We start from the raw sequence: 26,746 nt of genomic DNA, 5'->3' as shown, positions 1-26,746 counted from the left end.
GAGGTCAAATCAAAACGTCATATAGCGGGAGGGAGGTAGCAAGGGAGGTTGAAACTACTTTTCGCTTTTCTGACCTCGAGTGACGAATCCAACACGTCGCTCTTCTTCTCCGTCACTCTCAACACATCTATGTTCTATAACTTGGTACGAAATTTCCACCAATAGGACCGACCTATCAACCTCATCGATCCCCTTGTTCAACCTTTGAGAGAGATCGAAATCGGCGACAATGGCGCCGAGGCTCGGCTCCGGCGACGTGTCCGGCTTCAAGTTCCTTCTCTTTCTCGTCGCGATTTACGGCCTCATCGCCGTCCTGGTGCACTCGATTCTCCACATGCGCTTCATTACGCCGCTTGGGATCGACGCGCCGCTCGATCGATTCTCCGAGGCTCGAGCCGTCGAGCACGTTCGAGTCCTGGCCAAAGATATCGATAGCCGCCAGGTGAGCTCCGTCGTCGAAATTTAACGACTATGGGAAGGTGTTTTTGTGTTTGGATATGAATTTTTGGTGAAACTTGATGTTCTTCGTTCTTAGTCGGTTCAATCTCATTTTGATGCCATTTGATAAAATGTGGAAAAGTTGAACAGTAAAAAAGCTCAATTGATAAAAAAAACAAAAAAAAAAAACTCAAAATTTACATTCTCTGATAGTATATGGAAGTGTCTTGTGAAATTGAACGGAGCTGAGCATAGTGGCCAGTTCATTTCTTTGATTAATGGCATTTTTTGTTGCTATTAGAGAGATTACTTTTTATTTATTCCGGGTTGAGTTATTTAAAAGCAAGTTCATATGTTTGTTGAGTAGGAAGGGAGTCCTGGATTGAGAGAAGCTGCTCGATATATTACAGCGCAGTTGGAGATGGTAAAGGAGCGAGCTGGACCTAACTTTAGGTATTTACGTAGATTTTGTTGCATTCTGCTTGGCTCGTAAGAGTTTATTGTTTATCTGAGTTTGGTAACTGACTATGATGCCTAAATTTTCTATATGCAGAGTTGAGATAGAAGAGACTGTTGTGAATGGCACATTTAATATGCTGTTTTTAGGCTATAGCATATCTCTGGGGTACAGAAACCACACAAATATTGTGATGAGGTTAGTACACATCCGATTGCTTAATTAATTGCACTTTCGTTTGTTGAGCTTTATTTTCTTGTATTTGGATAAACCAGTGGGTCTCATGGTTAGCATAGTTACGACTATCTAGTGAGATAATGTAGCATTCGTGCTTAACTTAATGGCAGAATATCATCAGTAGATTCACAAGACTCTGATCCGTCAGTATTGTTGAATGGCCATTTTGATAGTCCACTTGGTTCTCCGGGTGCTGGTGATTGTGGGTCATGTGTAGGTGGGTACAAAAAAAAAATCATCATCTGATTGAAACTACCATACTTACCATTCATATTTATTTATTAATTTATTTAACTATTCCTTGGTAGCATCAATGCTGGAAATAGCAAGACTTATTGTGGACTCTGGATGGGTTCCCCCTCAGCCTGTTATTTTTCTTTTTAATGGTGCAGAAGAGCTCTTTTTGCTGGTACGTGGTTTTAATAAGGTTCAGTTGGGGAGCCAAATTTCAAAATTATGCTACTTTGAAATCTTTTTTTGAGCATGTTAATTGTTATGGTATGGCTCTTTGATGTGTTTGTGCTCATCTGATGTGATAACTTATATGCTATTTTAGGGGTCTCATGGCTTCATGAAGACACATAAATGGCGTGAAACTATTGGGGCTTTTATAAATGTGGAAGCGTCGGGGACAGGCGGTCCTGGTAGGATGTCAACCATTTGTTAATTATTTTGTGTCATATGTTTTAGTGTGCTGAACTTATTGCTTCTACTGAAACTATTAATTGGTGATTCATTTCCTTTTGCTTGACTATTTTGAGAGCAGTATAACCTAGAAAACACAAACTGCTTGCTTGGAATTGTTATATCAGTTGGCTTGAAAAGATGGGATGCAATTGTGTTTTAAAATGTTTTTACCTGTATTTACAAAACTATTGCCTTTTGCTCATCTGTTTTTATTTATTATGGATTACATTTTAGCAGAAGTAGGTGTAGGGTTCACATATTTAAAACTATCAATCTTTATTTATAGAATATGTGGATTTTTCATTTGCATTTTTTATTGCTTTGTGAAACGGTAACTTTTTATGTTGCAGCCTTTTTTATTGATTTCTGTAGCTTTGATTTTGCAGATTTAGTTTGCCAATCAGGACCTAGTTCCTGGCCTTCTCAGGTCTATGCTCAATCAGCAGTATATCCCATGGCACATAGCGCAGCCCAGGTTAATGTTTTGCTATTTCATGGAGTATCGGATATTAATTCTCATTTTGATGACTGCAGCTTATTGACCTCCATGTATTTTAGTGTTTTTTTTATAGAAATTTACATTTCCCCTTGGAACGGGTTCATCATTGAATTGTCTTTAAACCATATATCATTTTAATAATGGGTAGAATAAGAGTGATGTTTTCATTCTTAATCCTAAACCATAATAATGTTATGATCTTCTGGTATCTTTTGTATCTTTAGATGATGACACTAAAGCAGATACTATATGCTTGTCCGTCTTCCTTTCATTAGCTGGCTAACTTCTGTATGTTTACGTGTGCAGGATGTTTTTCCTGTTGTTCCTGGAGATACAGATTTTCGAATATTTTCCGAGGACTATGGTGACATTCCTGGCTTGGATATTATCTTTCTCCTTGGCGGTTATTTTTATCATACATCCTTCGATACAGTGGAGAGACTATTGTATGCATTACATCTGCTATTTTGGTACAGTTTTACTTACTTTAAAGTTTCAAATCGCTTCGTTCCTAAGCACTTCCTCTGATACATTCCAATGCCTCCAGACCTGGAAGTATACAAGCTCGTGGAGAAAATCTGTTTAGCATGCTTAAAGCCTTCACCAATTCTTCTACGCTACAAAATACTCTCGAAAGACATTCTATTGTATCAACTGCGAAGCAGCATGAGGATGGACGTGCTGTTTTCTTTGATTATTTAACATGGTTCATGGTATGTTACAAGCTCATAATTTTTGATATTTTCATGACACATTGTTTGTCTAACAACTCTCTCTCTCTTTCTCCATGATGACTATTAGATATACTATTCTCGGAAGGTAGCTATGGTACTTCACCCTATTCCTATTGGCATCTTCCTGGCTATGCCATTTTTCTCACAAAAGCAGAATCCTGGGCTCCTACCTTGGTTTGCTACTTTCAGCAATTTTGTAAAAGGTAAATCTACTGCTTCAATGTAAATACATGCAGCAACCTATTGCTAATTTCGTAGTCCTATAATAGTCTTTGGCCCAGTAAGTTCTGGTTCTCTTCTCATAGGTCTAATTCCTGATTGTTGTCCAATTTGTTAATTTTGCAGGAATGCTTTTCCATGCTGCTGGGGTTTTTCTAGCAATTGTAATTCCGGTTATCTTTTCCATCGTGAGATTGTTGTTTGCTAGTCGTGCAATGAACTGGTGGGTTTATATCTTCTGGAATTGCTCTTGCAAAATTAAATCTCATTCAATCAATTTCTTATGAACTATTGTCCTGTTATTTCTAACTTAGCATTCTACTTATCCATAAGGAATTCCAAATGGGTTTAGCGATTCTAGCTCATATTTAAGTAGTATTCAGAATTTAATTATGTTCATTTATCAGAAATTCTATTTCAGCAATTCTTATCGTGCTTGATTGAAGTTCTAGATCACCTTAAATTCATGAATGAAGTTAATAATGTAAATTCAGTGACAACTAAACAGCAATTGTACCCCATCAATTCTTCCTCATATCAGGCTATCACATAAAAAATTGATTCTAGCTGAGCTTTATACGTTGTGAGTTCGACTCACGGAAGAATAATTGTTGTATTTCTCAGTTGTTGATGTGATCAGAAAAAGAAGATGGAGCTTTATATGTTGACAACTCTGACTGACATTTTGGTTGAAATGCAGGTTTGCTCATCCATATTTGGCTTATTTGATGTTCATACCTTGCTCTCTTGTTGGTCTGTTAATTCCAAGATTTGTTTGGAGTAGCTTTCCCCTCACTCAAGAGGCATCAGTTGTCAAGTCTTTAAAAGAGGTACTGTCATGCACCAGATATTTACTCAGCTTATCTTCTTCATATTTTCTTTTCCCAAATCTATTTAGCTGATTAGTTTTCATGTATCCTTTCTCTCTTTTTTTAGTAGCATTCAGTGGTTGAAGTTTCAGGTTTCTTTCAAATCATACATATCCTGTTGTGTTAACTATCTTACTTACACATTGTAAAGATTTTGCAATTCGGACCTAGTGATCTTTTGCATGTGCTTTATATTTGTCTTAAAAATCTGATCTTGGTGCATCATGATTCCATTCTAATCTAGATATTAAGAATATTTGTAGATATATCATTAATCCCATTATCTAAGATAAGTTGTAACAAGCTTGAGTCTTGCAGGCTTTATCGGATGAAGCAAGGTTCTGGGGAGCTTTTGGATTATACGCTACAATAACTGTGGTATGTAGCGTGAATGCATGATTAGTTTCTTTTGTTGGATAGTTTTTTTTTTTTTTTTTTGCAATTTACTTAAGCACTCAAGGGGATGAGTTGTGAAACTACTTTAGTGAAAGCAGGCTTACCTGTATGCTGGGTTGAGCGGAGGCTTCTTGACTTTTTCACTGTCCGTTTCTATGCTTCTTGGATGGATTTCATATTGCTTAGCAGTCAAATTATTTGGTCGCCAATCACTCAGGTACTGGTTTCAACAATTCTGCTTATAAATTTAAAATGATAGATGATGTGCATGTGTATGCTTCCTTTTGTACAGTTTTCAGTGATATTTTAGCCACGACAGTTTTCAAGTAGGAAGTACAATTCTTTAACCAAATTTTTTTGTTCTCTCAGGTCAACGTTAGTTTATATGTTACCTATACTTCCATGCCTTGCGTACTCTGTGTATTTTGGTGCATTTCTTGTCCAGTTTTTGGTTGAAAAGATGGGTATGATGGGTGCTTTGCCACCTCCATATGGTTAGTACTTTGGAATCTTACTGCCTCTTACTATCTGTTACCTTCATTTGAACTTACTATATTGTTGAACTCAGAGTTTGTGCTCGAACAATATGATCTCTAATTTTCTAATAATTATGCGACTTCATAATAAGAAATGCATCATGCTTGTTATTAGAAAATTAGAGTTCAACTTCAAAACCATATATGCAATTGTTCGAGCACATCCATTAGAAGTTGCACAATTATTAGAAAATTAGAGATCAAAATGGATGTGCTCGAACAATTGTATATATGGTTTTGAAGTTTTTGGCTCAAAATGGTTTATGGCATCCAGTCAGTATTTCCTAAAGTACTATGAATTTTCTGTATCCAAAATTTCTCAAAAAGCATGGTTCATATAATTTCTTGCAGGTTATTTCGTTCCTGACATTGTGGTGGCCGCAGTAATTGGAGTTGTTACCAGTTGGTCTGTAGGCCCTCTGATACCTATTTGCGGTCACTGGTTAGCCAGGTCATCCATTTTGCAAGTCTTGTTGCATCTTAGTGTGCTAGGCTTGGCTCTGTCATCTCAGTTCTTTCCATATAGCACGGGTGCACCTAAGAGAGTTGTTTTCCAGCATACTTTTCTTACTGCAGGTATTCAAGCTAGCACAAGCTATTATGTGAAATGAAGATCACTCTCTCTCTCTCTCTCTCTCTCTCTCTCTCAGTTGTGTGTGTGTTTTTTTTAATTATATTATTATTGTTTTCAACTGATTGCAAATGAATTCAACTAATGTGAGTCTCAGCCTCTCAGCTCATTTCTATCTGGATTACAGTATCATGTTTTTTCTCTCTGTTTCTTTTGACCTTTTCTCTTGTTTATCCTATGCTCCTACTTCAACACTTTTTCTTCTGTGGATGACAGATGCAAATCATGTTGTGGAGTCCAGCTATGATTTTTCTGTTGTGGATTCCAATTCGTTACTATTTCTTTTCAAACATGCACCCAAGGTGGCAAAGGAATTGCACATTAGTTCAGAGTTGTCTTTTGAAACTGCAAAGTCATCTCACCGAGAGACTTGGATGGTATGCAATTTTGTAGATGATGTTATTTCCAATATATGATTAGAGGTGTTTTTCTATAACTGATGCTCGTGTTTGTTTCTGGAGTGTTTCTTTTAGATTTTATGTCCTGTAGGCTTTTCAATTTCATTTATTTTCTTCAGGTTTTGGATTCCTTTATCCTCCCTTTGTACATATTGGTAGGCCACTGAGCTTAGGTGGATACCCTTTCTACATATGCTCTTGTTTTAGCAAACCTTTTCTACAACTTTTCCAAAGTAGATTCAAGAACTCTACTCTTTACCACCTGAGTTGTGCCGGCTTTGTAGTTCCCTTTGTACATATTGGTAGGCCACTGAGCTCAGGTGGATACCCTTTCTACATATGCTCTTGTTTTAGCAAACCTTTTCTACAACTTTTCCAAAGTAGATTCAAGAAGAGACTCTTTACCTCCTGAGCTGTGCCGGCTTTGTAGTACTCGCACTTCTTAGTTTGAGTGGTAGATGTCATTGTGTATTCACCATGGATAAGATATTTGTGCAAGTCAGTTACCAAGTAAATAGTTCAGGGGAACAATGGGTGAAAAAATCTGATGGCCTCTGTATATGCAGGGACTTTTTCCTGTTTCTTTTTTGTTTTCAAGAAGCTTGAAGTTCCCCGCAAGAAGTGATGGTATTTTAAAGCAATACGGGCAGTTCCCTCATCTGTCCACTTATAAGCCACATACAGTATTTGGCGAGGAATCTCGTAGAATATACTTGGAACTGTCTTTAGGGTGAGTAGAAAAAAATTTGTGACCTGTACAGGCTTTTTATATGGTTTTCAAGTTTTAAAGCTTTTTGTCCTACCTTGCTTTCAGTTCCTTAGAGGAGGTTTGGGTTGCAGTCCTCAATATTACAGGCCCTTTATCTAGTTGGTCATTTGCAGACAATACACTTTCAGGTTTTTTCTTCCCCCCATTATTTCTTATCTTATAGAGCTAGATACACTTGAATATATTTTTGGTTTTACTTATCACTGAAATTGGTATAGCTACTGAAACATCTGATGGAGGTCCACCATCATACATATGCCGACTTAGTGGAGCAAGTCCTGAGAATTGGACCTTCTGGTTAGAGGTAAAGAAGGTTCTTCACCTGGTTTTCGTTTTATTTGCTTTCGGTGGCTTAATCATTCTTGTGATAATTGCAGGCTAACAGTTCTGAAGATCTAAGGGTAGAAGTTGCTGTCGTAGATCAATATATGGTTGATGAAGCAAAGAAGCTGAAAGGGCTTTTTCCGGAGTGGGTGGATGTAGTTGCTTATTCGGGCTTTTTGTCGAGTTATATTTTCTAGTTTCGAACCACAGGTCATTTTGCATGTCAGATAGAAACTGTGAAGAACAAAACTATATGAACCCCCATTGAGTTAGGAATGAATTCAAATAAATGCAGTATATCTCACAGGGCATCTTTCCCTCACGAACTAATTGCTTTCTCTTAATAGAAGCCTAACTTCTACCAAACTGACTTATCGTAGGTTAGGATCAATCCAAACATGTGAATAGATCATCGTCCTGTTCATGCTATAATATGACTTCAAAACTTTACTTTCCAAGTTGTACACCGGTTCAACATCAACTAGACTGTGATCGGCCAAACGAAGTTTGTCTATGAGATAAATCGAGTTTTCTTTGAGTTGCGGGAAATTCTGAGTCGATACTGACACTGCCGATCCATCGACTCGAGAAAGCCTGATCACGCAAATATTACTCTGTCCCATCTCTTTGCAGTGAAATTTAACTTGCTTATAGAGAAGCCTAGTGAGTTCTCGTTCTCAGATCATCCCCTATAGCTTTCTTCCTCACACAATAGCTCACCCAGTGATTCCGCCATGTAAGTCTCATCGGCCACCCGCATCATAGGAGGGAACCACATGTGACCGAAAGGGTTGCCTATAGTCAGCCGAGGCAGAAAAACCATGATTTTTGTGGGGTACATTTTCCTCAAGTCCCAAGCTTCAATGGAGCCAATGCAAATAAATGGCATCGTGGAATATGATATCAGAGTAACTCCCGTCATATCCACGTTCTATGTCACTCCATTATTGCTAACGTTCCATGTGGTTTTTGGCTTTGCACACCGGCGTATTCCCACAACAACGTGAGACTCAGAAGAGTAGACAGCTTTGAAAATATTAATAACATAATCAAAGAGATGAGGAAGAGTAAAAATCGATGGGAGTCGAGAACTCATGCTTTGGAAAGCAGATAAACAAGATGTAATGAGGTTGCTTTCTTCTCCCACATCACCAGCCAGCCATGCATGTGATGAACCCACACAATAAGCATCACGAAAGCCTTTAAACAAGTTGTGTATTGTGTCAACTTTTTTATTAACCGCCCGGTATTGTCATCATGCTAGAATCACTAGGAAGCAAGAGCCATGGCGTCGACGAGGGTGTTTGAGATGGGGTAGAGATAAAAGATTTTGCTGATTTCAAGAACAAACATCTCTAAAGCGATTAATGTTGAATAAAAGAAGCTTTTTCAATATCAACTCTAATAGTTCAGGACGCAATTAAGACCACTCTGTTGTTGATGATGACGTACTCGTACTCTCACTGGTGGAACAAGCCATTGTTGTCCGGACTACTCACAAAACAACTGCCGAGTTTTAGAGGGGGAGGGGAGTGTGATGATGGAGTTCGAGTTGACAAGCTTATAGTGCCTAATTTCTAGTAAACTGGTTTGCTTGCTTAATTGATCTCAGTACGTACGTAGCTGGTGCCCCCTTTCTTTATTTGGGTTTAATTTTAAGTGACTCTCAGCCTTTTCAAGTTTTCCTTATGTTTCAAGTTCATGAGACATGAATATTATAACGTTTTCAACTACTTAAACAATGGAAAGACTAAAAGATATACTGGATTCTATCTAGTAAATTTAACTCGTTAATATTACTACTAATTAAAAGTCACAGCCCCCGAAACATATTCAAATTCCAAGAGTTGATATGCATTCTATGATGTGCCCAGCTGATCGAACTTATGCACCAATCTACATCATAGCCAATGTGAATCACCAGTGGTGAAGCAACAACTGAAGAGTGACGATCATGGAATAGTAATTAGCACAGATTACTACAGATACAGAAATTTCAAACATGATGATCAAATTCAGAATAGATGCATTTGGATTCAATAGCCCTGAAATTAAAGAATGCGTTTGAAAAACTTCTCAAAATAATAGCCAATGACATGAATTTGCTGGTGTCTTAAGGGTGTCCGATACGATAATATTTTGAACATCATAGCATCTAGCTTCAAACCTGTGCGAAGTTTTGAACATCTGCACCAAATTAACCGTAGTGAAACTATATATGAATATTTTGGTTAACAAACATCAATATTGCATAGTAAAAAAAATGAACAGTTTTCAATATGGAATCAGTACTTGTGCTACAAAAGCTGTATGTGTCTAGACAGTAATTCACTGCACAGATGGGTAATTTTATGTACCTCACCATGGATTAGGAACAATCCAAACATAAGGTTGAGCAACACCCATCCAGCGAAAGTTAGAGTACTCCTTAGTAACTTGACTTTCCAAGCTGAATAGTAATCCACTCACTTCATCCTTTCGCCACTCAGTGAAGTATATTGAGTTTTCTTCAAATTCTGGGAGATTCCGAGTTGATAATAACATCACTCCGTCAGAATGATTACAAAATATAGCTTGATCATTCAAACATTCCACTTTCTCCCACTCCTTGGAGGTGAAATTTAACTTGTAGATATGGAAATCCTCCTTTGATATGGTCTTACCGCAGCGAATATTCTTCCCAAACAAATAAAGTTCACCCAGTGAGTCCACCATATTCACTACTGTTGACTCCAAGAAATTCACTCCTGTAACCACACGCCCTAATCCATGGCGAAAATCCACGGTTTTCATGGGATAAGTTCCTCCCAAGTCCCAAACCTCAAGGGTTTCCTTGCGTAATACATATAAATGGCCTTTGTGGAATGTAAAACATAACCGACCACCGCCTAAATAGGTCCATTTTTCATCTCCATTCTTACAAAAAGCTAGTTTACTGTGAGGAGACAATATTCTACTAACGTACTTCACCACAACAAAAAATTTCTTGTTGCGAGACGGGTCGGAGGAGGCCACAACTCGGCAAACTCTGGGATTGCATCCTTCAACAATGTTAGGAAGAGTCGAAATCGATGGGAGATCGATTCTAGATCCCGAAAACGGATTGAGAAGATAAACCATTGCCTTGTTGAAGTCGCAAATCGCAAGCCATCCGTGTGAGGAACCCGCATATGTTACGTGAGGATAATCAAAGCCTTCAAAAGAGGTCTTGATCTTACGAAACTTTTTCTCTGTGAGGCTAAAGAACCAGAAGTAGTGAGCATCCTTATCACCAGTCTGTACTCGTTGATGATCAGCAGGGAGAGAGACCATGAGCCACGGAGCTTCAGGCGCAGGTGTATAATTTGGTGAAGAGGTATAAGATTCTGCAGCGCTTTTCCAACAAGAACAGACGGATTTGAATCGAACTATGTCGATGAAAGCAAGCTTCTTCGAGATCAGCTCTAACAGTTCTAATGGGAGATCGCACCAGTTTGTCGTTGTAGTTGGCATCCTCCTCCTATTTTGGTTCGTCGTCATATCGAAAAAGAGCTGCAACGGAGGAAACCCTAATGCTTTTTTGAGTATTTGTTTTTTTCTTTGAGTCTTTCTAAATGTACCCAGCAAATTTCTATGTAGACCCAGCAAATCAATTTTGCATGAAAAAATATTTCTATCCTGGTACAAAATGACAATAATAGTCATGTAATTTCCACTTTTACCCCTATATTTGTACCCAGCAATCTTCATCCCTTCCCCACAAAATCTTGAAGAAGAAAGCCCGATTTGAATGAAAATGGTGAAAAGGTGGAAGGAGAAGTGATTGTGATTGAAAAGCCGTTGATGAGGTACACCCGGTCGACATTGAGGTCTAAGAGCCAATTAAGTAGCTGAGTCTAAGTTGACAGAGAAAGTTAGCGAAGACAAAATGAAGAATGGTCGGGTTGTGGTGTTGAGTCCGTGAATGAAGATGAGCCTAAGCAGGAGGAATTGAAGAAGAGTGGATCTGAATAGCCTTTGGTGAAACTAGAAATCCTCAATTTGATTGAAAATGGTGATAAGGTGGAATGTGAGGTGAGTGAAAAGCCGCACATGATTATTACTAATGCATGTTGCTTTAACTTTATGGGCAAATCAGGTCATGAATGAATTGGTTGAATTCATTGTACTTCTTCATACAAATATCGAAATATTGGGCAAAATCCCCAAGAAACTCAACCGAGCAAAGATAAAGAAGAATATGAAGTGCCTAATCCTGCAATGCTAGAGCAAGCTTCACCCTTATCATCTGATCATGCGGCACTTAGCAGTAGAGATACAAATATTAAGACGACTACCTTGTCCTCAAAGCAGTACAATTATAAGATAGGGAGTGATCAGAATGAACCAGGTGAGTTAACTTCTCCTCTGTTTTCTTGTTTACACTGCACGCTTCATTGGCATCACAAAATTTAGAGATTCCATACTCATCATACTAATAATAATTGCAGAGAGAGGAAGAACAATAATCCCTTGGGAGATAAAAAGAATGGAGTTCTTGTAGCAGGGAAAAATCAGTCACATGTATTAATTGCAGCATTTTCATTGGAGTTCCTCTACAGGGAAGAAAAACTGCAGAGAAAGGGCTTACAGGAGAGATTACTTCTGTGAGCGATGCAATTGAAGTATGGAACTGCTGTGAGTATTTTGCTGGGTTTAATTAAGAGAATGGCATAATTGGAAAGCCTGCTGGGTGTAGGTAGAAATAATAATCTTTCTCTTAAGAAAAAAAAAAACACTAGAGAATCTTAAGTAGGGCATACGTGCCACGTGGTTGGTACTACATCATGGCACATGTAGGAGATAGTGAGTGATGTTTTGGGTATTTCATTTTAATAAAACAGGGATAGTTTCATAATATAATTAAGAAACACATAAACATGATTGACTGAGCGTACCAGCCACGTGACACGTTTTCCCTATCTAAGAATTTCTCATTTATAACATGTAGTAACTAATCTAGTCCTTACGTACTTCTGACTGATGTGTGAATTGATATTTTTGATTTAAATAAACCGGGATTAATTTAAAGTAGAAGAAAATGTCACTAGTAGAACCCATATGCTCATTGTTTCGTACTGTTATGGATGAAGATTTTGGGTACTTTTTTCTCCTACAAAGGTTTCACTTGTTGACTTTGGTTTGAAGCACTCTCAAATAGGGTGCGTGTGTTTGATGGAGTGGTAAGACAATTGAGAGGTCATGTGTTCGAGCTCCATCAAGAGTGTGGAGAGGTGGGGTTAAAAACAAAATAACACTCTTAAATTGAGACTGTCAATTCCTCTTACATGAGGAGGATATGCTAGTGTTTTCTTCTAGTTAAGAACTTAAGATGTCTTCTTGTTATCATTTGATATTGGGTGTTGCTAGTCGTATCAGCATTGTTGCTTAAACAGTCAGGAGGGTGACTTAAGTGTTAAAGGAACCTTAGTTGAAAAATCCGAATATTGTTGGGCAACACCCTAGTGCTTGTAATAAAATCATCACTCATTGTGTGTATAAGGTAAATCAAAGTGAAGTCTATAATGAGAATTTTTAAATAAATAGTTGGATGATCTATATGTTATTTCAATTAAAATTTGAACCACTCATTATACGTCAATTTGAAGATCATCATGAAATCTACATTTTAAAGTTATCACTGTGATAACGAAGCGTCTTTATGCATTAGTAATTTAGAGCCTCTTACAAAAAAAAAAAAAAAATCGACATGCACTGCAAAAATAATGGAGCCCAAAGTAATCGGGTCACTAAAATCCCAGCCCATTCCGAAGAGTGGGTCCATTCATTCCCTAGGGTTTAGTTTTTGTTGTTGCTTATAAAAGCCGAAGCCTTATATGAACTCGCCTCTTCTGCGAAACAAACCCTATCGCACAACCCTTCACTGAAGCAGAAGCAGCACCAGCCGCCATGGTACCTCTTCTTCTTCTCCCTTCTCTCACATCTTCCAAACCCTAATTTCGTTTGCTTAAACTCTGCGTCTTCACTTGTACTAATCATGGTCTCTTATTTCAGGTGAAGTACTCCAAAGAGCCCGATAATCCCACCAAGTGTAAGATCTCTTTGGTTTTCTTATATGAATCTCTTGGATTTTAGCTGAAACTGTTTTTGGATCTAATAGTGGGTTTGATCTCTGCTCATTTTTACAGCTTGCAAAGCAAGGGGCTCTGACCTCAGAGTTCATTTCAAGGTATGTGTTTGTGTTTATATGTTGTGGTTGAATCAGTTTTGTTTGTGCTTAGCTGAGGTGTGTATTGATGTTTAGATGCGTGAGGGAATTGGATTAGGTTTGGTTTGTGAAACCTGATGATAAAAGCAGGGTCCTATTGCCTGTGTGAATGGGTCTCTCGTAAACGTCAGGGAAATTAGTTGCAAAGTTATTGGGTGAACCTCTGTTTTGTGTCTTTGTGGCTCTCTGTGGCTGAAGGTTCAGTAAACCATGCAACATTTGAAAGGAATGCTTGCTTCTGTGTTACTATATATGTTTGTTTTAAATTGATGATAAAATTCTAAATGGATTATCGATTCTAGATGACACAAGTATATATGTGTTTCCAAACTTGATGGGAAAAGGCTGTGTTTGGTTGCGTTTTGTCAATTTCGGTATGAACATTATTATTTCTCTGTTAGTTGGGTGAGGCTCTAAATAATTGGTGAGGCTTTGTAGTGATGTTACAAGGTCTTATAATGATAGGATGGTTGTTGAGGCTTTGTAGTAGTTACTGTAGAGTTGTATGTTTTCTTTTGCTAGTTGAGGTGTGCTATTTCTAGTGTAGTGAATTGAAGATTTACTTTGCTTTGCGTCTGCCTATTGTCTCTGACAGAACACAAGGGAGACTGCCTTCTCAATCAGGAAGATGTCCTTGATTAAGGCAAAGCAATATCTGGAGGATGTTTTGGTTCACAAGCAAGCCATTCCATTCAGACGTTTCTGCCGTGGTGTTGGGCGTACAGCTCAGGCCAAGAACAGGCATTCCAATGGCCAGGGACGCTGGCCTGTGAAATCTGCCAAGTTCATTTTGGATTTGCTTAAGAATGCTGAGAGCAATGCTGAAGTAAGTTTTCGGGTGTTCACTTTCCACTGTTGGCCTCAGCCGCTACAAAAACTAACTATATTGGTTACCTCTTTCAGGTGAAGGGTTTGGATGTTGACTCTCTTGTTGTATCTCACATCCAAGTCAACCAAGCACAGAAGCAAAGACGCCGAACATACCGTGCTCATGGAAGAATCAACCGTATGTTCCTGACTTTTAGCCTATTTTGATTTATGCCCTTGAGTTTATTTTGAACATATGTTCCTGAATTCAGTTTTTTTTTTTTTTTTAATCTTCTGCAGCATACATGTCATCTCCATGCCACATTGAGCTCACCTTGTCTGAAAAGGAAGAACCAGTGAAGAAAGAGGTACTTATGTAATTCCTATTTAGTTTTATGATGAAATTTTTGACAGTGATGGATTTAATCAACTTATTTTGCTCTTTCCTAACCATTTTCTTTTCCTATGTTTGTGTCATTGCAGCCAGACTCCCAATTGGCAACTAGCAAATCCAGGAAGTCTCAAGCTGTTCGCAGTGGTGGTTCTGCTTGAGTGGCAATTAGACCTGCCAATTGAAGAGTTCCTGATTATCTTGTTTTTTCGTACTATGAGAAATTTTTGTTGCTTATTATATAGTTTGAGATGTTATGCAGACAGTTTTTGGACCACCTTGTGTACTGTTAATTCCAGATTATCTTTAGTTTGGATCTGTGATGGTTTGCTTGAGGATTACCTTGAAATCCAATGCTAGAAACCTATGTGATACTATGATAGAATGGGCAGATGGGCATATTTTGGCAAATATTCTTGTTAAATGGTTGCGTTGTCACGATCAACTTTGTTGCTTAGAGCCTAAAACCGGACTTTTGTTAGCGTCCTAGCTTGTTTGGCCTCTGGGACTATTGCTCATCTAGGAAACATTATACCCTAGTCGTTCTAGTTGTGTTTTCATGGCTGTTTGTGAAGACACTACTCGATATAGGCTAGATGGAGGAGGATATATTACCTTTCTTTTGAATTGGCTCAAGGTTGATCATTTTGCTACTCTCAAGTAGCATGTCTTGATGGCTTCCAATACCCTCTCTTTAGAATGTCGTTATAACCTTACAATACCCTAAGATGAACAGATGATGGTGATAAAAATGACTATTACGTGGGAGCCTTGATTCCAAACTCAATGTGCATAAATGCCTTCATTGATTTATTACCAACAGATGCTCGAGAGCTGAGATGTAGTGGAGTGTTTCACAATGTTTATATTCAGGTGCTCAATATTTGGCTTACCGGTGTAAAAAATCACTTGTTCTACTGAGGTACTCGGTCAATTTACGATAGATGGTCAGAAGTCAGAACAGAAGCATGCTACAGACTAACAGTGGATTAATGAATTTTCACCCGTGGAGGGCCAATGAATACTCACTCATCGATCTATTGATCTACGGAGGGGTCAATACTTTCGAAAGAACGTTAAAAGGGCATTTCGAAGCCCCAACAAAATAATTTTTTCTGATTTTTAACTCTTAATTATTTACCAAAAATACTTTAAGTACGTGGCACAATCCTATTTGCAGCGAAAATATTACCTCGTCACCCAAAACCACCACAGATGTCCACGTACGCAGACGCTCTATTTGCCGTTGGATGTAAAATCGACGGTCACTATTTCATTCCTCGCGTTTAATTTTCAATTTTTCAGTCCTCCTCACGACACACACTCTTTTCTCCATCTTCAGAAATCCAGACAATCTCAGTTCGTCGCTCCCGTGCTTTCCCAGGTAACTCCCTCTCTCTTTGAATTCCATTCAATTAGAGCAACCCAATTCAAGTTCCCCAAATATTTTCGAATTTCATGGACTCCAATTTTTCTTTCTCACCGGATCACGCTTTACGATCTAGGTTTTGGGGGGGTCCGACCACTTTTGCAACATTGACCTGTGTGTTTCTGGGCAAAAAAATTTCAGATGGATTGGCAAGGGCAAAAGCTAGCGGAGCAGCTGATGCAGATACTGCTGCTGGTATTTGCTGTGGTTGGGTTTCTGACTGGTTACCTGATGGGGTCGTTCCAGATGATGATGCTGGTGTATGCAGGTGGTGTGGTTCTGACCACGTTAGTCACTGTCCCCAATTGGCCCTGGTTCAATCGCCACCCCCTGAAATGGTTGGACCCAATCGAAGCCGAAAAGCACCCCAAGCCTCAGAAGCAGCAGCAGCCGGTGAGTTCCAAGAAGAAAGGCTCCAAAGCAAAGTAGGTCAATTTCAGTCATGAACTAGCATTGAATAGGTTTCAGTATGTCATACCTGTTCTAAAGTTTGCGTTTGGATTATCGATTACAATGTAATCGGGTTTTATATTTCAACCTTTATGCAATGACCAGAAGATTTTCACTCCATAGCAATTTTATGTGATCTTTCGTTCTGTTTTTGGGCTATAAGCCTCCTTCCAATCGAAAAAGTGGAAGAATATGTTCATTCAATAGATTGTTTTTGCATTAAACCATGAAACCCCTCATATATGCACGAATCACCAGTACCTGTGATTATCATTACCGACTGGTTACATTTTCGGCTCTTGGTTATATTGGTGGTACCTGTTTTGGAGATGGCCATTTTCTGGTAGAATGTTTCAGTCACATACAGTAATTGAGAAAATTCCGTTTTGTGTGCAGTACACATGCAACACAATCAACTAAATCAAGGTTTAAGGATGATCAAGTCTAAACTCTAAAGATCTCGGTGATTGAGTTCACTCCCAACTTAGAAACTTTTGCTTACATATCAGATATCAGAAGAAAGAAAAATGACTCGAGAGATTGATTATTTTCACTCTGTTATCTGTACGGCTAAGATCCATCTAACCTCTTGTGTCAAGATGCAGTTCGAACTTGCTATTTACAATGTTTTGATATGAAGCAACTTCCTACTAGTCCTTACTCCTCATTGTCTTATCGGTTCACCTCATCTAGTAAGTCGTCGTCGTCGTCATCAAGCTCATCTAATTCATCTAGTACTGATTGGTTCATACTCTTGCGAGATACTCTCCTATGCTTCTTACGCTCCAACCTTGGTTCAGCTTGTCCATCCTTGATCCTGCAAATAAACGTGGAACTTTTGAGTTTCAGCAAGAAAACTAAAACAGAATGTGTGAGATAGGAAATCTACAGGCTCCGGACAAACTTAACTACATATTTTGGGTTTGAGTTGAAATATGGAATATCTGAGATATGAAAACTTTATCCTAGAGATACTGGATTACATTTTGGGTCACTAATGTTTGATCAGGGAAAAATGGAATGCATTAGGAATGCAACCCTTTGCATCTTATGTTTTGGGTCATCATCAGAAGTGGAAAATGAATAGGAAACACTATATGTAGGGTAGAGAACTGTGTCTCCAATAGCAAAATTAAGTTAATAAAAGCTACCAACGCTAAGCTGCCAGATAATCATTAAAATAACTGCATACTGGTATGCAATAACATTTAGACAAAGCTTTTCAAATTATTGAAAGAGAGGATTGAAAGTGAGGGCTGCTATCATACTATCACTATGTTTACCATAACAACCATAGTAGTGCTATTTCCACATTCAAATATAATATTCTTGAACAGCAGAAATTGAACTATTTAGCTCAGTAGACATGGACACTGAACAAATAACCAGCTTCTTATAATTCAAACATACCTTACATCACCCTCTTTTTTGGTTCCAAATGTCCTTAACTGAAATTCCTCTCTGATTCTGATCTCATCAAGAAGTTGGAAATAGTACGGGTATCTTTCCCAGTCAGTCCCTACAACGCAACCTTTTTCACCCAAATGCAAGCAGTCACTGAATGCGCATTTTGCAGCTTCACTGTCATTGAGCATCTTCTGTATCTGAAGAGAAATAAAGACACTATCATTAGAACAGATAAACTTAACATGTGCGAAGACTGGGATCAAAATTAACTTATACACAAGAATGAACTACATTGTATGATGCAAAGTACACACACCTCGGGGAAAGCTTGTGCCAGAGATTGCTTTGTTACTTTCATTAAACTAGGCTGGCTGAACCCAGGAGTATCAGCAAGATACCCTCCTCCAGACAATGGAAGCAAGGAAACGTGGCGAGTGGTATGCTTCCCTTTACCACTTCTTACTGAAACCTCTCCAACACGCTGATCCTCCAACCACTTGCTGCCTGAAATCTGAAATAAGCACGTGGAAATAAGAATCGGAATGAGCATCAAACTTGCACAAACAAATGATACACATTAAAGAAAAAGGAAAGCAGAAAGAGATAAAAACCCACTGGATCAAGCCGATTATCCACTTCTGCAGCATCAAAAGCATGATGGTCGCTATTCCTCAAAGCATTGATCAGACTAGACTTTCCAACTCCACTTGGACCCACAATTACACTTGTTTGATCTCTCAAAATAAAAGCAAGAGAGTCGAGTCCAGATTTAGATTCAACGCTGCAAAATAGTGGCTTGTAGCCCCACTTATGTAGCCTAGACTTCCATGTAGCCTTTGTCTGCATACTTCAACAAAGGCTCGCATGCTTAGGAATCAATCGATTATCAAAAGAGAACAGATGCAGTAAAAGTATGATACAATTCAATAATCAGCGCAAAACCTTGCATTAAGTTTCACTCTAGCACTACTTATAGGTGCACTTGCACTACCTCACCATAACAAATTCCAAGAAGCCATTAACAATATCAAGAAACAGCTCAGTGATTCCCAAATTGGCGCAACTAAAGTTCCATTCTATTTCAGTAATATACACAAAGAAACTATTAAACAGCTTAACCAAATGTGTGGAGCATATGTATGAAAATTCGAATCATGCTTCAGAAACTTAACCATTAAACACAGTGAACCAGTAATTTCAAGCTAAGAAGCCAAGCCGAACATCACCTAAAGAAAATCAAATAAGAATCGGATTCGAACCTCTTCTTCGACCAGCTCAGACTTGTTGAGAGCCAGAGTGAGTGGAATTCCAGTGGACTCGGCCTCAACCAGAAACCTAGTGAGCGCGAAGGGGTCAAGCTTGGGCTGCTCCAGAGAGAAAAGCACTAGCAGATGGTCCACATTGGCCACCGGCGGGTCAAGAATCTCGGAGCTCCTCCGGTACACATTCTCGATCATTCCCCGGCGGTCCACCCAGTCAATGGACCCCACCAGCACCTTGTCCCCAACCAACACTCTCCTCTTTATCTTCTTCAACAACGCCCTCACCACACACAGCAGCTCCACCTGAAATCCAGAAGACGACGACGCCGTTTCGTCCGAGCTCTTCTCGAGGCTTCCAGGAGGTTCGACGATGACGCGCATGAAGTTGGCCTGAGCGGCGGCGACGGTGCCGACGGTCTGGGATTCCGAGAGAGGAGGCTTGTCCTGAGGAGAGAGGACCGGGGCGAGGGAGGAGTAGTCCTTGAAGGTCTGTTTAGCTCGGAGGAGCTTCTTGTCCGGCGGCTGCGATTTTCTGGTGACGTTAGGGTGCTTTGCTGCTGCGATAGGGACGCATCGGACGGTTGAGAATCGGCGGCAGAGGTCGTTGAAGGTGGGGAGAGTGACGGTGACGGTGGCGGTGACGGAGCGGTGGCGGAGAATTGAGATGGAGGCAATCGGCATGGAGGTGACGACGTTTGGTCACGGAGCTGTGACTGTGAGTAAACGGTTCTGGGTTTTGAGAAGAGAGAGAGTGTGTGACTCCATTTGAGAGTTTGATGAGTGAAGAGGATTGTACAGGTGGTGGTCGCAGACTACGAAATGGAATACAAGGGAAGAGACGGTGACGTGTCGTTAGGCTTAAGGCGATGGGTCAATGAGAGTTTATTGATTCGGCCCAACTATGGCTGGCCCAAAGTGGAGAATCAATGATGAGGAATGTGGTCTACTGTCGAAAAGAGTGGACTTTGGTCTATTAAGTTTGGCCTACCATTAAGGAACTGACCTAAAGGCTTGGGTCCTAACTTTAAGAATTCGTTTGAAACTGTTTCTGTCTTTCTGAAAGGCCTAAAAGGCTAAAAGCGTTGTTTAAATTTAACAAAAGCGCTTTAAACGAAAAGACAAGTGCTTCTCAAAGCCACCATCAAATGCTTCTAAAACTACCGAAGACACATTCTATATTTTTTCCAATTTTTTAAATATAACTAGTTTTCTTTATTAACTAACTAGAAAGTGCTTTTGGCCTACCCATAAGTAATCCTAAATAAACCCTACATGAATCTGGTGTCTCAGATAACATAAATTTTCTCCACAACTTCTTAAATTTATACTTGCGCGCCAAAAAATTGGGATTCAAATTTGCTCACCACTATACCTTAGGTGGTTATACCGCCACTCAATAAGAAGTTGTCATGTGTGATAACTTATAACCATGGTTGACCATGATTAACTTAATTACCATAAAAGAGAAAAAGAGGTTTAATAAAAATAAAACTCTTATATTTACCCAAAAGAAAGAGCGGTTGGCAAACAGAAGAATCTTTAGAGAGCATGGAGTCAATGCCTTCTTTGTAGCTATAGCATGGCAAAGATTCTAAAAATGAGTTTCTTCTTGGCACACCTAATTGGGAGTGGCTGTGAGTAGGAAAATCCCCCAAGCAAAGTTCATTACAGCATTTGTTGGATAAAGTTGTGGAGTGCTGAATGGTTAAAATGTTGCGCCTGTTATGTGATATGTTTAGACACAAAGAACACATTGTAGTACATTTGAGTAATGCTAGCTAGTGAAAGCAACAGTGAGTATGCAAAGACCTTATAAACTAAAAATCCAAACTTTGGTAATAAAAAAGAAATGCTCCTAAACTTGTGGGTATATGTTCCAACTGAGGCTTCCTTCGGCGTTTGTTGTGTCCAGCAAGACGCCTTATGCAGCTTTTTTTTCCTTCCTCAAACTCTTCTGATGAATGGAACCTTAATTGGTAATGTAATGACAAGATGTTAATAGACTTGAGCAAGGAAAGAAACGAGGGTGATGCAGAAAGAAAAACATCAACTGACCTATGTCCAATTAATTAGGGATATTTTAAAGAATCGCTATTGCAAAAAAGCAGTCTTACTCATTCGCCTATAATTAGGTGCTCGAGACCTAATTATGAAAGGAATCAGATGGATTCTAGGAAATGGCAAGTCAATAAACTTTTGGACCTTCTGGGTCTTTGATCACCCACTACACATATATGTTGTTGAGGAAAAGAAGCACCTCATCAATTGGAATGAAACAGTGGAGGACTACATGAGCAATAAAGCTTGGAACAGAGGTAAACTTTCTCAACTACTGGATCAACATATTGTGAAACAAATAATAGGAATTCCTATCCCTACCTCTGAACAAGAGGGTGAATTCGTTTGGAGGCCTTCCTCAAACAGGCTCTTCACCATTAAATCAGCTACATGGCTTCAGCTCAATAACATGGAAAAGCATAGTCAAATAACTCTTTTAACAAATATGTGGAAGCTTAATGTTCCACCTAAAATAAAAATGTTTGCCTGGCTTCTCCTTAGAGGAAGATTAAAAACAAGGGACAGACTTTCCAGATTTGGGGTAATACAAGATAACTCTTGTCCTTTGTGCAATACTGACAATGAAACTGCAGATCACCTATTTGGTTATTGCAGCTTAGCTACGAAAGTTTGGAGACTTGCAGGTTCGCCTCCCTCTCTAAACTGGAATGATGGGTATTTGCAAGTTTTTCATGAACTTTTATTATCTGCCACCTTTGATAGTAAACTCTTTGAAAAATTAATTACAATTTGCTAGCTGGATCATCATATTTCATTTGTCCAGACGCAATCTCCACTTTCATTTTGATACACAGTTTAGTGGGCTTCGGTTTGGTCTGCGCACAGATATCCATCTTTTCTAGTGGTTTTAGTGGGTTTCAATTCGGTCTATGCACTTTGTGCCTTTTTTTTTTTTATTGTTCTAATTTATTGGTGTCTATTTTGTCTATGCTTAGCATGAACCTTTTTTTTTTTTTTTTTTTTTAAGGAAGCGGTGTAAGAGCTGGCTCAGCATGAACTCATCTATGAGCATTCGTAGAAGTATTTGATTCTAGCGTACCACAATTACATGTTCGTCGTTTGGAATGAAGTAGAATATATTACCTACATACTACTCTGTGCGCAAAATAGTGTTAAACGGAGTGATCTCTTTTGTACTATTGTATACCCAAAGTATGGTCATATATGAAAGTCTACGAATCGTTAATTTCAAAATAAATTTACTTTTATTTTTTTAAAGAACTTTATCACTATAGTTATCAGTTTCGTTACTAGTTGTGTAGCTATCAATATCAACAAATCTAGATACTATAATAAGCGAGGAATATTGGAATTTCAGGATTCAAGAATAACAATTCTTTTTTAATTTGGAATTTTGGATAATTAGGTGCGTGATTGGTAATTGTGTAAAGTCTTCGATTGGGAAGGGAAATGAAATTTTCTAAGAACTTTTCATTCTGATGTTTAATAACATTAGGAAAGTTTTCAATAAAGTTGTTAAAAAATTTGTAATTAATGGAATAAAATAAAGTATTGTGAGTAATAAATACAAGGAAAGAAGAGGGAAAAGTGATTCATTATTGCTTCAGGAGAGTATTTCCATTACTTTTGTACCTCAAACGCAAGAAAAAGGAACAAATTTCCTTTATTGATATTTATTTTCTACGAACCAAACGTGGCATAGAAGTATTTTAATTCCCAATATATGGATAAACACATGAGTCGACTAAAAGTCTAAAACTCAATGACTCCCATTCCTTTAGCAATTAACAAAGTTGCTTTTACTTTGAATTAGTAGAATGATATCAACTTGTAATTAAACAAGAGTAAAATGGTTGGCAAGTGGATTTGTAAACAATAATAAGAAGCTTAAACCCATGATTTGTTGACCAAAAAAATAAATATTCACCAATGTTCTAAGGGCCATTTATTCATAATAGACAAATTAATTCAATGTCCATATATAGGTCAATGATATTATTTTATCCTGGTTATGGTAACCTAATTTGATTTTACACATTATCAAAGATTGAACAAGTTCTTATCCTTTCTAGGCTTAGTACAGCACAAACTTACGTTTCATGATAAACATGAACATCTATGGTCATCAAACTCATCACCAAGAAGCCATTATCGGATTATTTCAAATCAGCTCTGACTAACACTAAGCTTGTTAAGGTCTTAGGGATATGTCTTGCCTGCCCCGTATAGAATAATAAGTCTTGTATACATCTCTTAATCACTTAATGCTATGAAAGGCCAGATCAACAAAGTTTGGCCTTAACCCTTGGAATGCCATTGATACTTTTCTCTGTCAACAAGCTATGACAGCTAAGACTAAGAGTAATTATGTTGTGTTCCGAAATATCATAGAGCTTAAGTTAAAAAAGAAGATCCAAGCACCGTAATGAAAGAAAGAAAACCAAAAAAAACATAATATAACATACTTTGAAGTAGTATAAAAGATATGAAAAATGTAATACTATGAGATTCCAGTGGAAATGAAAAAGTCCATTGTGTCTCAAGTGACAAAAAAAAATGTGACAAAAAAAGTCTTATTGAACAATACTAATTATTGATCGAGTCAAATTATTGTGTAATTTTGTTTCCCTTTTTGGTGAATTAGGATGTTAAAAATAAGTACAGAATGTTCGATGAAATGTCTTAAAAATCAATATTTCTATCTACTGACATTGCAACAATCTTATTTATCCGTTCATTGTCGATAGCGTGGGCAGCAAATCGCCACTAGTCACCACCATGACAAGACACTTTTTTAACTTCTTCCCAAAACTGGATTCCAGCTCAAGCGAGGATTAGAAGCTTGATGTATGATAAAAATAGTAACTAGTTAAACAAATTTGGCCACAAAAAGCTTAGCTTCAAGGAAGTTTCAATCCTGATTAGGTTAAATATGGTCACCAAATTAGAAAATATCATGTATAGATTCTCCACTAATGACAAGCCGACAAAATGTCCGCCAGCCCTTTCCGACGAACAGCTGTGACAATAAACACCAGCCGTTGACCTGAGCCACACCACACCACCCTAACAAGCTACTGCATATTATAACAAATGGGCGGCAGAAATGAATGCTAATGCTATCAATCTGTAATCATATTCGTTGTAGCTAGAGATGGACTTTCTGGTAATACTAATACATGCACGCTTTCTTTCTTTCTTTCTCAATCCATTATTGTTTATGTTCCCTTATATCAACTGTCTTGGAGTAAACGTATGCATAATCGTTTGACTTTTTGTTATGAATTCTATTGTATAAATACTCACTTATATTATGTGTAATATTGTATTTCTCAAACTTCACTTGTGATTCTGATTTTGTAATATTGTATTTGAGAACTTCTACCATGTTTTCTAGCATTTACTGTTTTAAAATTTTCAATCATTAAATTTATAATTTTACCAAATTTAATATTTGAAAATCTCGAATAATTACAAATTCTGAAATAAGAGAAATTCTTGATTGTTCTTTTCTCTATTATAAATACGTTGCTTTGACTTTGCGATACATTGGTTTGTGTTTTGTTGAATCTCGAACAAAGCATTCATATGGTATGTTGATAATTTCTAGTGGTTAGTGATAGATTCATTTTTTTTTTGTCATTTTAAGGTGTAGTTCATGTCTTTGCAAATTTTCGGCCAAATTACGGCATTGATTAATCAACCCTTTGATTCATTGGCCCTTAACCAACACCTAATTCTGATGCGCAATGCGTGATTGGATGAATCAATTATAATCTAAACAATGTTTCATGTTTTCATCAAAATATAAAAATAAAAGAGAAAATTTTAAAAAGAGTACCCGAATTAAGGCCCATTCTAAACTTTAGTACCCGACTATTCAAAACTATCACATTGGTACCCGATGTTTGAAATCCGACCCAACAATCGTACACGCCGTTACTAACGGTGTTAAGTAGCACATTTTGAGGGATATTTTAGTCATTTCATGTCTTAATCCAATTTTTTTTTTAATTAAAAAAATTTATGAGACCAATTTTTTTTGTTTTTTTTTTTTTTACATATGATGCAGTTGTCTCATAAATGGGGAGAAAATCAAGGAGAGAGAAACCAAGTTGCAATGAATAAAAAAAAAAATTGGATTAAGACATGAAGTGACTAAAATATCCCTCAAAATGTGCTACTTAACACCGTTACTAACGGCGTGTACGATTGTTGGGTCGGACTTTAAACATCGGGTACCAATGTGATAGTTTTGAATAATCAGGTACTAAAGTTTAGAATGGGCCTTAGTTCGGGTACTCTTTGTAAAATTTTCTCAAAATAAAATGAGAACCTTTCCAAAATGATATAAGAATCCTAATGTTCCAAATAATAAAATAAAAAATGAAGTGTATGTGACGCTAGAGCCAAAAGGCTGCCCCCAAAATCCATCCGTCCGTCGGCTTCACCTCCCCTTCAACCGTGGGTCCCACCCCCATCCGACGACTCATGCGCCGTCGTCTTCAACCTCCAATCCCAACTGACAGCTACCTCATCCCGCCAGAACACAAATGCTGCAAATCCAAACTGAAATTACGACAATGCCACCAGGAAAAATGCAACACCGTCGATAATGGAATCTACAAGGAGTCAAATCATAGCCATGAGATTCGGACATACCCGGAATACTGGGATTCTGTGGTTTTAACCAAACAGGTGGCGGAGGATTTTGAAATGTTCTGAAATCTGTGGCTTCCAATAGCGGTAAAGATTGGGTCATGGATAATGTTCTGAAATCTGAATTGACTGTTGGATAAGCTCATAAAAGAAATCACACCACCACTCCACCACTTTTTGTGGCGCTTGATCGTTGATACTTGAGATCCTCAAACAGTGCAAATCAATTGTCCATTTCAACCTAGGTGTTCAACTCAAGCATCTTCTAGATTTTTTTTTTCTCGCGAGAATGATGTTTCAGTTTTATCCACATTTCAATTTTAGCTACTCTAATGTGTAATAAAAGCATATTGAATAAAAAACAAGAGTGTGTGTGTTTAGTTACATGGTAAGACAATGACTTTCTATTTAGAAAGTTATATATTCGAACCGATGTCACATTAATTGACTCCACAACTCAGGCAATCTGTAAATTAAAGCTGGCAGAAGCGACAATAATTTAATAAGCTGATGTCTAAGGTCTTTATAAGATCATTCTACCAAGTACCTACCAAACTTTATTAGTGTTAAGAGAATTGACCATTTTAAAATCAGTAAGAATCGAATTTGGGTGGCCGCAATTATCCTGTTACTATCCTTTTGAGATTATTAATTTGCTCGTTCGTGTTAAAAGATCAGTGATGAAAAACAAACCCCGCCTTTTGACTTGTTGATCGTGAAACACGAAATCTACACTTTCCCAACAGATGGAGGTTAGAACTTAGAACTACCCATGTGTCCACTTCGGACAGAGAAATATAAAGAAAAAAGGAAAAAAGAAAACCAAAAGGATATATATATATATATACACGAAAAATAAT

General features: G+C 38.0%; 5 protein-coding genes and 1 non-coding gene across 7 annotated transcripts; 4 read left to right on the top strand and 2 right to left on the bottom strand.

The window, feature by feature from the left end:
- Positions 1–7,516, top strand: LOC133710916 (uncharacterized). The gene is made up of 21 exons (XM_062137057.1): positions 1–442; positions 806–891; positions 992–1,093; positions 1,243–1,349; positions 1,441–1,541; positions 1,689–1,776; positions 2,206–2,294; positions 2,625–2,764; positions 2,866–3,031; positions 3,120–3,255; positions 3,398–3,494; positions 3,972–4,101; positions 4,459–4,518; positions 4,635–4,753; positions 4,906–5,030; positions 5,424–5,648; positions 5,920–6,080; positions 6,668–6,831; positions 6,916–6,998; positions 7,089–7,174; positions 7,248–7,516. Exons 1-21 carry the CDS (start codon positions 230–232, stop codon positions 7,389–7,391), a joined length of 2,622 nt encoding a protein of 873 aa, XP_061993041.1. The 5' UTR covers positions 1–229; the 3' UTR covers positions 7,392–7,516.
- A 2,036-nt stretch (positions 7,517–9,552) lies between these two features.
- LOC133711184 (putative F-box protein At4g22660) lies at positions 9,553–10,713 on the bottom strand. The gene has a single exon (XM_062137342.1). It carries the CDS (start codon positions 10,711–10,713, stop codon positions 9,553–9,555), a length of 1,161 nt encoding a protein of 386 aa, XP_061993326.1.
- A 2,316-nt stretch (positions 10,714–13,029) lies between these two features.
- On the top strand, positions 13,030–14,957 carry LOC133709503 (large ribosomal subunit protein uL22y). The gene is made up of 7 exons (XM_062135276.1): positions 13,030–13,125; positions 13,228–13,264; positions 13,362–13,402; positions 14,037–14,267; positions 14,345–14,447; positions 14,549–14,616; positions 14,732–14,957. The coding sequence occupies exons 1-7, from the start codon at positions 13,123–13,125 to the stop codon at positions 14,798–14,800; spliced, it is 552 nt and encodes a 183-aa protein (XP_061991260.1). The 5' UTR covers positions 13,030–13,122; the 3' UTR covers positions 14,801–14,957.
- Positions 13,522–13,662, top strand: LOC133713214 (small nucleolar RNA snoR74). Its single transcript, XR_009847884.1, has one exon. It is a non-coding gene; the product is annotated as a small nucleolar RNA snoR74 (small nucleolar RNA).
- Positions 14,958–15,879: 922 nt separating the features above from the next.
- LOC133709843 (signal peptidase complex subunit 1) lies at positions 15,880–16,638 on the top strand. 2 transcript variants are annotated; one of them, XM_062135762.1, is made up of 2 exons: positions 15,880–16,023; positions 16,210–16,638. In XM_062135762.1, the coding sequence occupies exon 2, from the start codon at positions 16,210–16,212 to the stop codon at positions 16,495–16,497; it is 288 nt and encodes a 95-aa protein (XP_061991746.1). In that variant the 5' UTR covers positions 15,880–16,023; the 3' UTR covers positions 16,498–16,638. The 2 variants fall into 2 exon arrangements, with proteins under 2 accessions (XP_061991746.1, XP_061991747.1); XM_062135763.1 differs by having other exon boundaries at positions 15,919–16,023; positions 16,145–16,638.
- Positions 16,639–16,935: 297 nt separating this feature from the next.
- Positions 16,936–20,005, bottom strand: LOC133709842 (small ribosomal subunit biogenesis GTPase RsgA 1, mitochondrial). The gene is made up of 5 exons (XM_062135761.1): positions 19,185–20,005; positions 18,541–18,765; positions 18,242–18,436; positions 17,929–18,122; positions 16,936–17,335 (listed from the first exon to the last, which is right to left on the bottom strand). Exons 1-5 carry the CDS (start codon positions 19,866–19,868, stop codon positions 17,191–17,193), a joined length of 1,443 nt encoding a protein of 480 aa, XP_061991745.1. The 5' UTR covers positions 19,869–20,005; the 3' UTR covers positions 16,936–17,190.
- Positions 20,006–26,746: the final 6,741 nt, after the last annotated feature.

The sequence above is a fragment of the Rosa rugosa genome, chromosome 5 (genome assembly GCF_958449725.1).
Source record: "Rosa rugosa chromosome 5, drRosRugo1.1, whole genome shotgun sequence".
Classification (NCBI taxonomy): domain Eukaryota; kingdom Viridiplantae; phylum Streptophyta; class Magnoliopsida; order Rosales; family Rosaceae; genus Rosa; species Rosa rugosa.
The sequence above is the reverse complement of the archived record's forward strand: the minus strand, read 5'-3'. Positions and strand labels throughout refer to the sequence as shown.

Bases quoted from the DNA above. Each gene is read 5' to 3' on its own strand.
- LOC133710916 (XM_062137057.1), top strand. From the start codon at position 230: ATGGCGCCGAGGCTCGGCTCCGGCGACGTGTCCGGCTTCAAGTTCCTT. The intron at 1,542-1,688 runs GTACGTGGTTTT...ATGCTATTTTAG, and splicing joins CAGAAGAGCTCTTTTTGCTG to GGGTCTCATGGCTTCATGAA. The intron at 1,777-2,205 runs GTAGGATGTCAA...TTGATTTTGCAG, and splicing joins GTCGGGGACAGGCGGTCCTG to ATTTAGTTTGCCAATCAGGA.
- LOC133711184 (XM_062137342.1), bottom strand. From the start codon at position 10,713: ATGACGACGAACCAAAATAGGAGGAGGATGCCAACTACAACGACAAAC.
- LOC133709503 (XM_062135276.1), top strand. The intron at 13,403-14,036 runs GTATGTGTTTGT...TGTCTCTGACAG, and splicing joins ACCTCAGAGTTCATTTCAAG to AACACAAGGGAGACTGCCTT. The intron at 14,268-14,344 runs GTAAGTTTTCGG...TACCTCTTTCAG, and splicing joins ATGCTGAGAGCAATGCTGAA to GTGAAGGGTTTGGATGTTGA.
- LOC133709843 (XM_062135762.1), top strand. From the start codon at position 16,210: ATGGATTGGCAAGGGCAAAAGCTAGCGGAGCAGCTGATGCAGATACTG.
- LOC133709842 (XM_062135761.1), bottom strand. From the start codon at position 19,868: ATGCCGATTGCCTCCATCTCAATTCTCCGCCACCGCTCCGTCACCGCC. The intron at 18,123-18,241 runs GTGTGTGTACTT...ATTTCTCTTCAG, and splicing joins TGGCACAAGCTTTCCCCGAG to ATACAGAAGATGCTCAATGA. The intron at 17,336-17,928 runs GTATGTTTGAAT...GTTTATTTGCAG, and splicing joins AAAAAAGAGGGTGATGTAAG to GATCAAGGATGGACAAGCTG.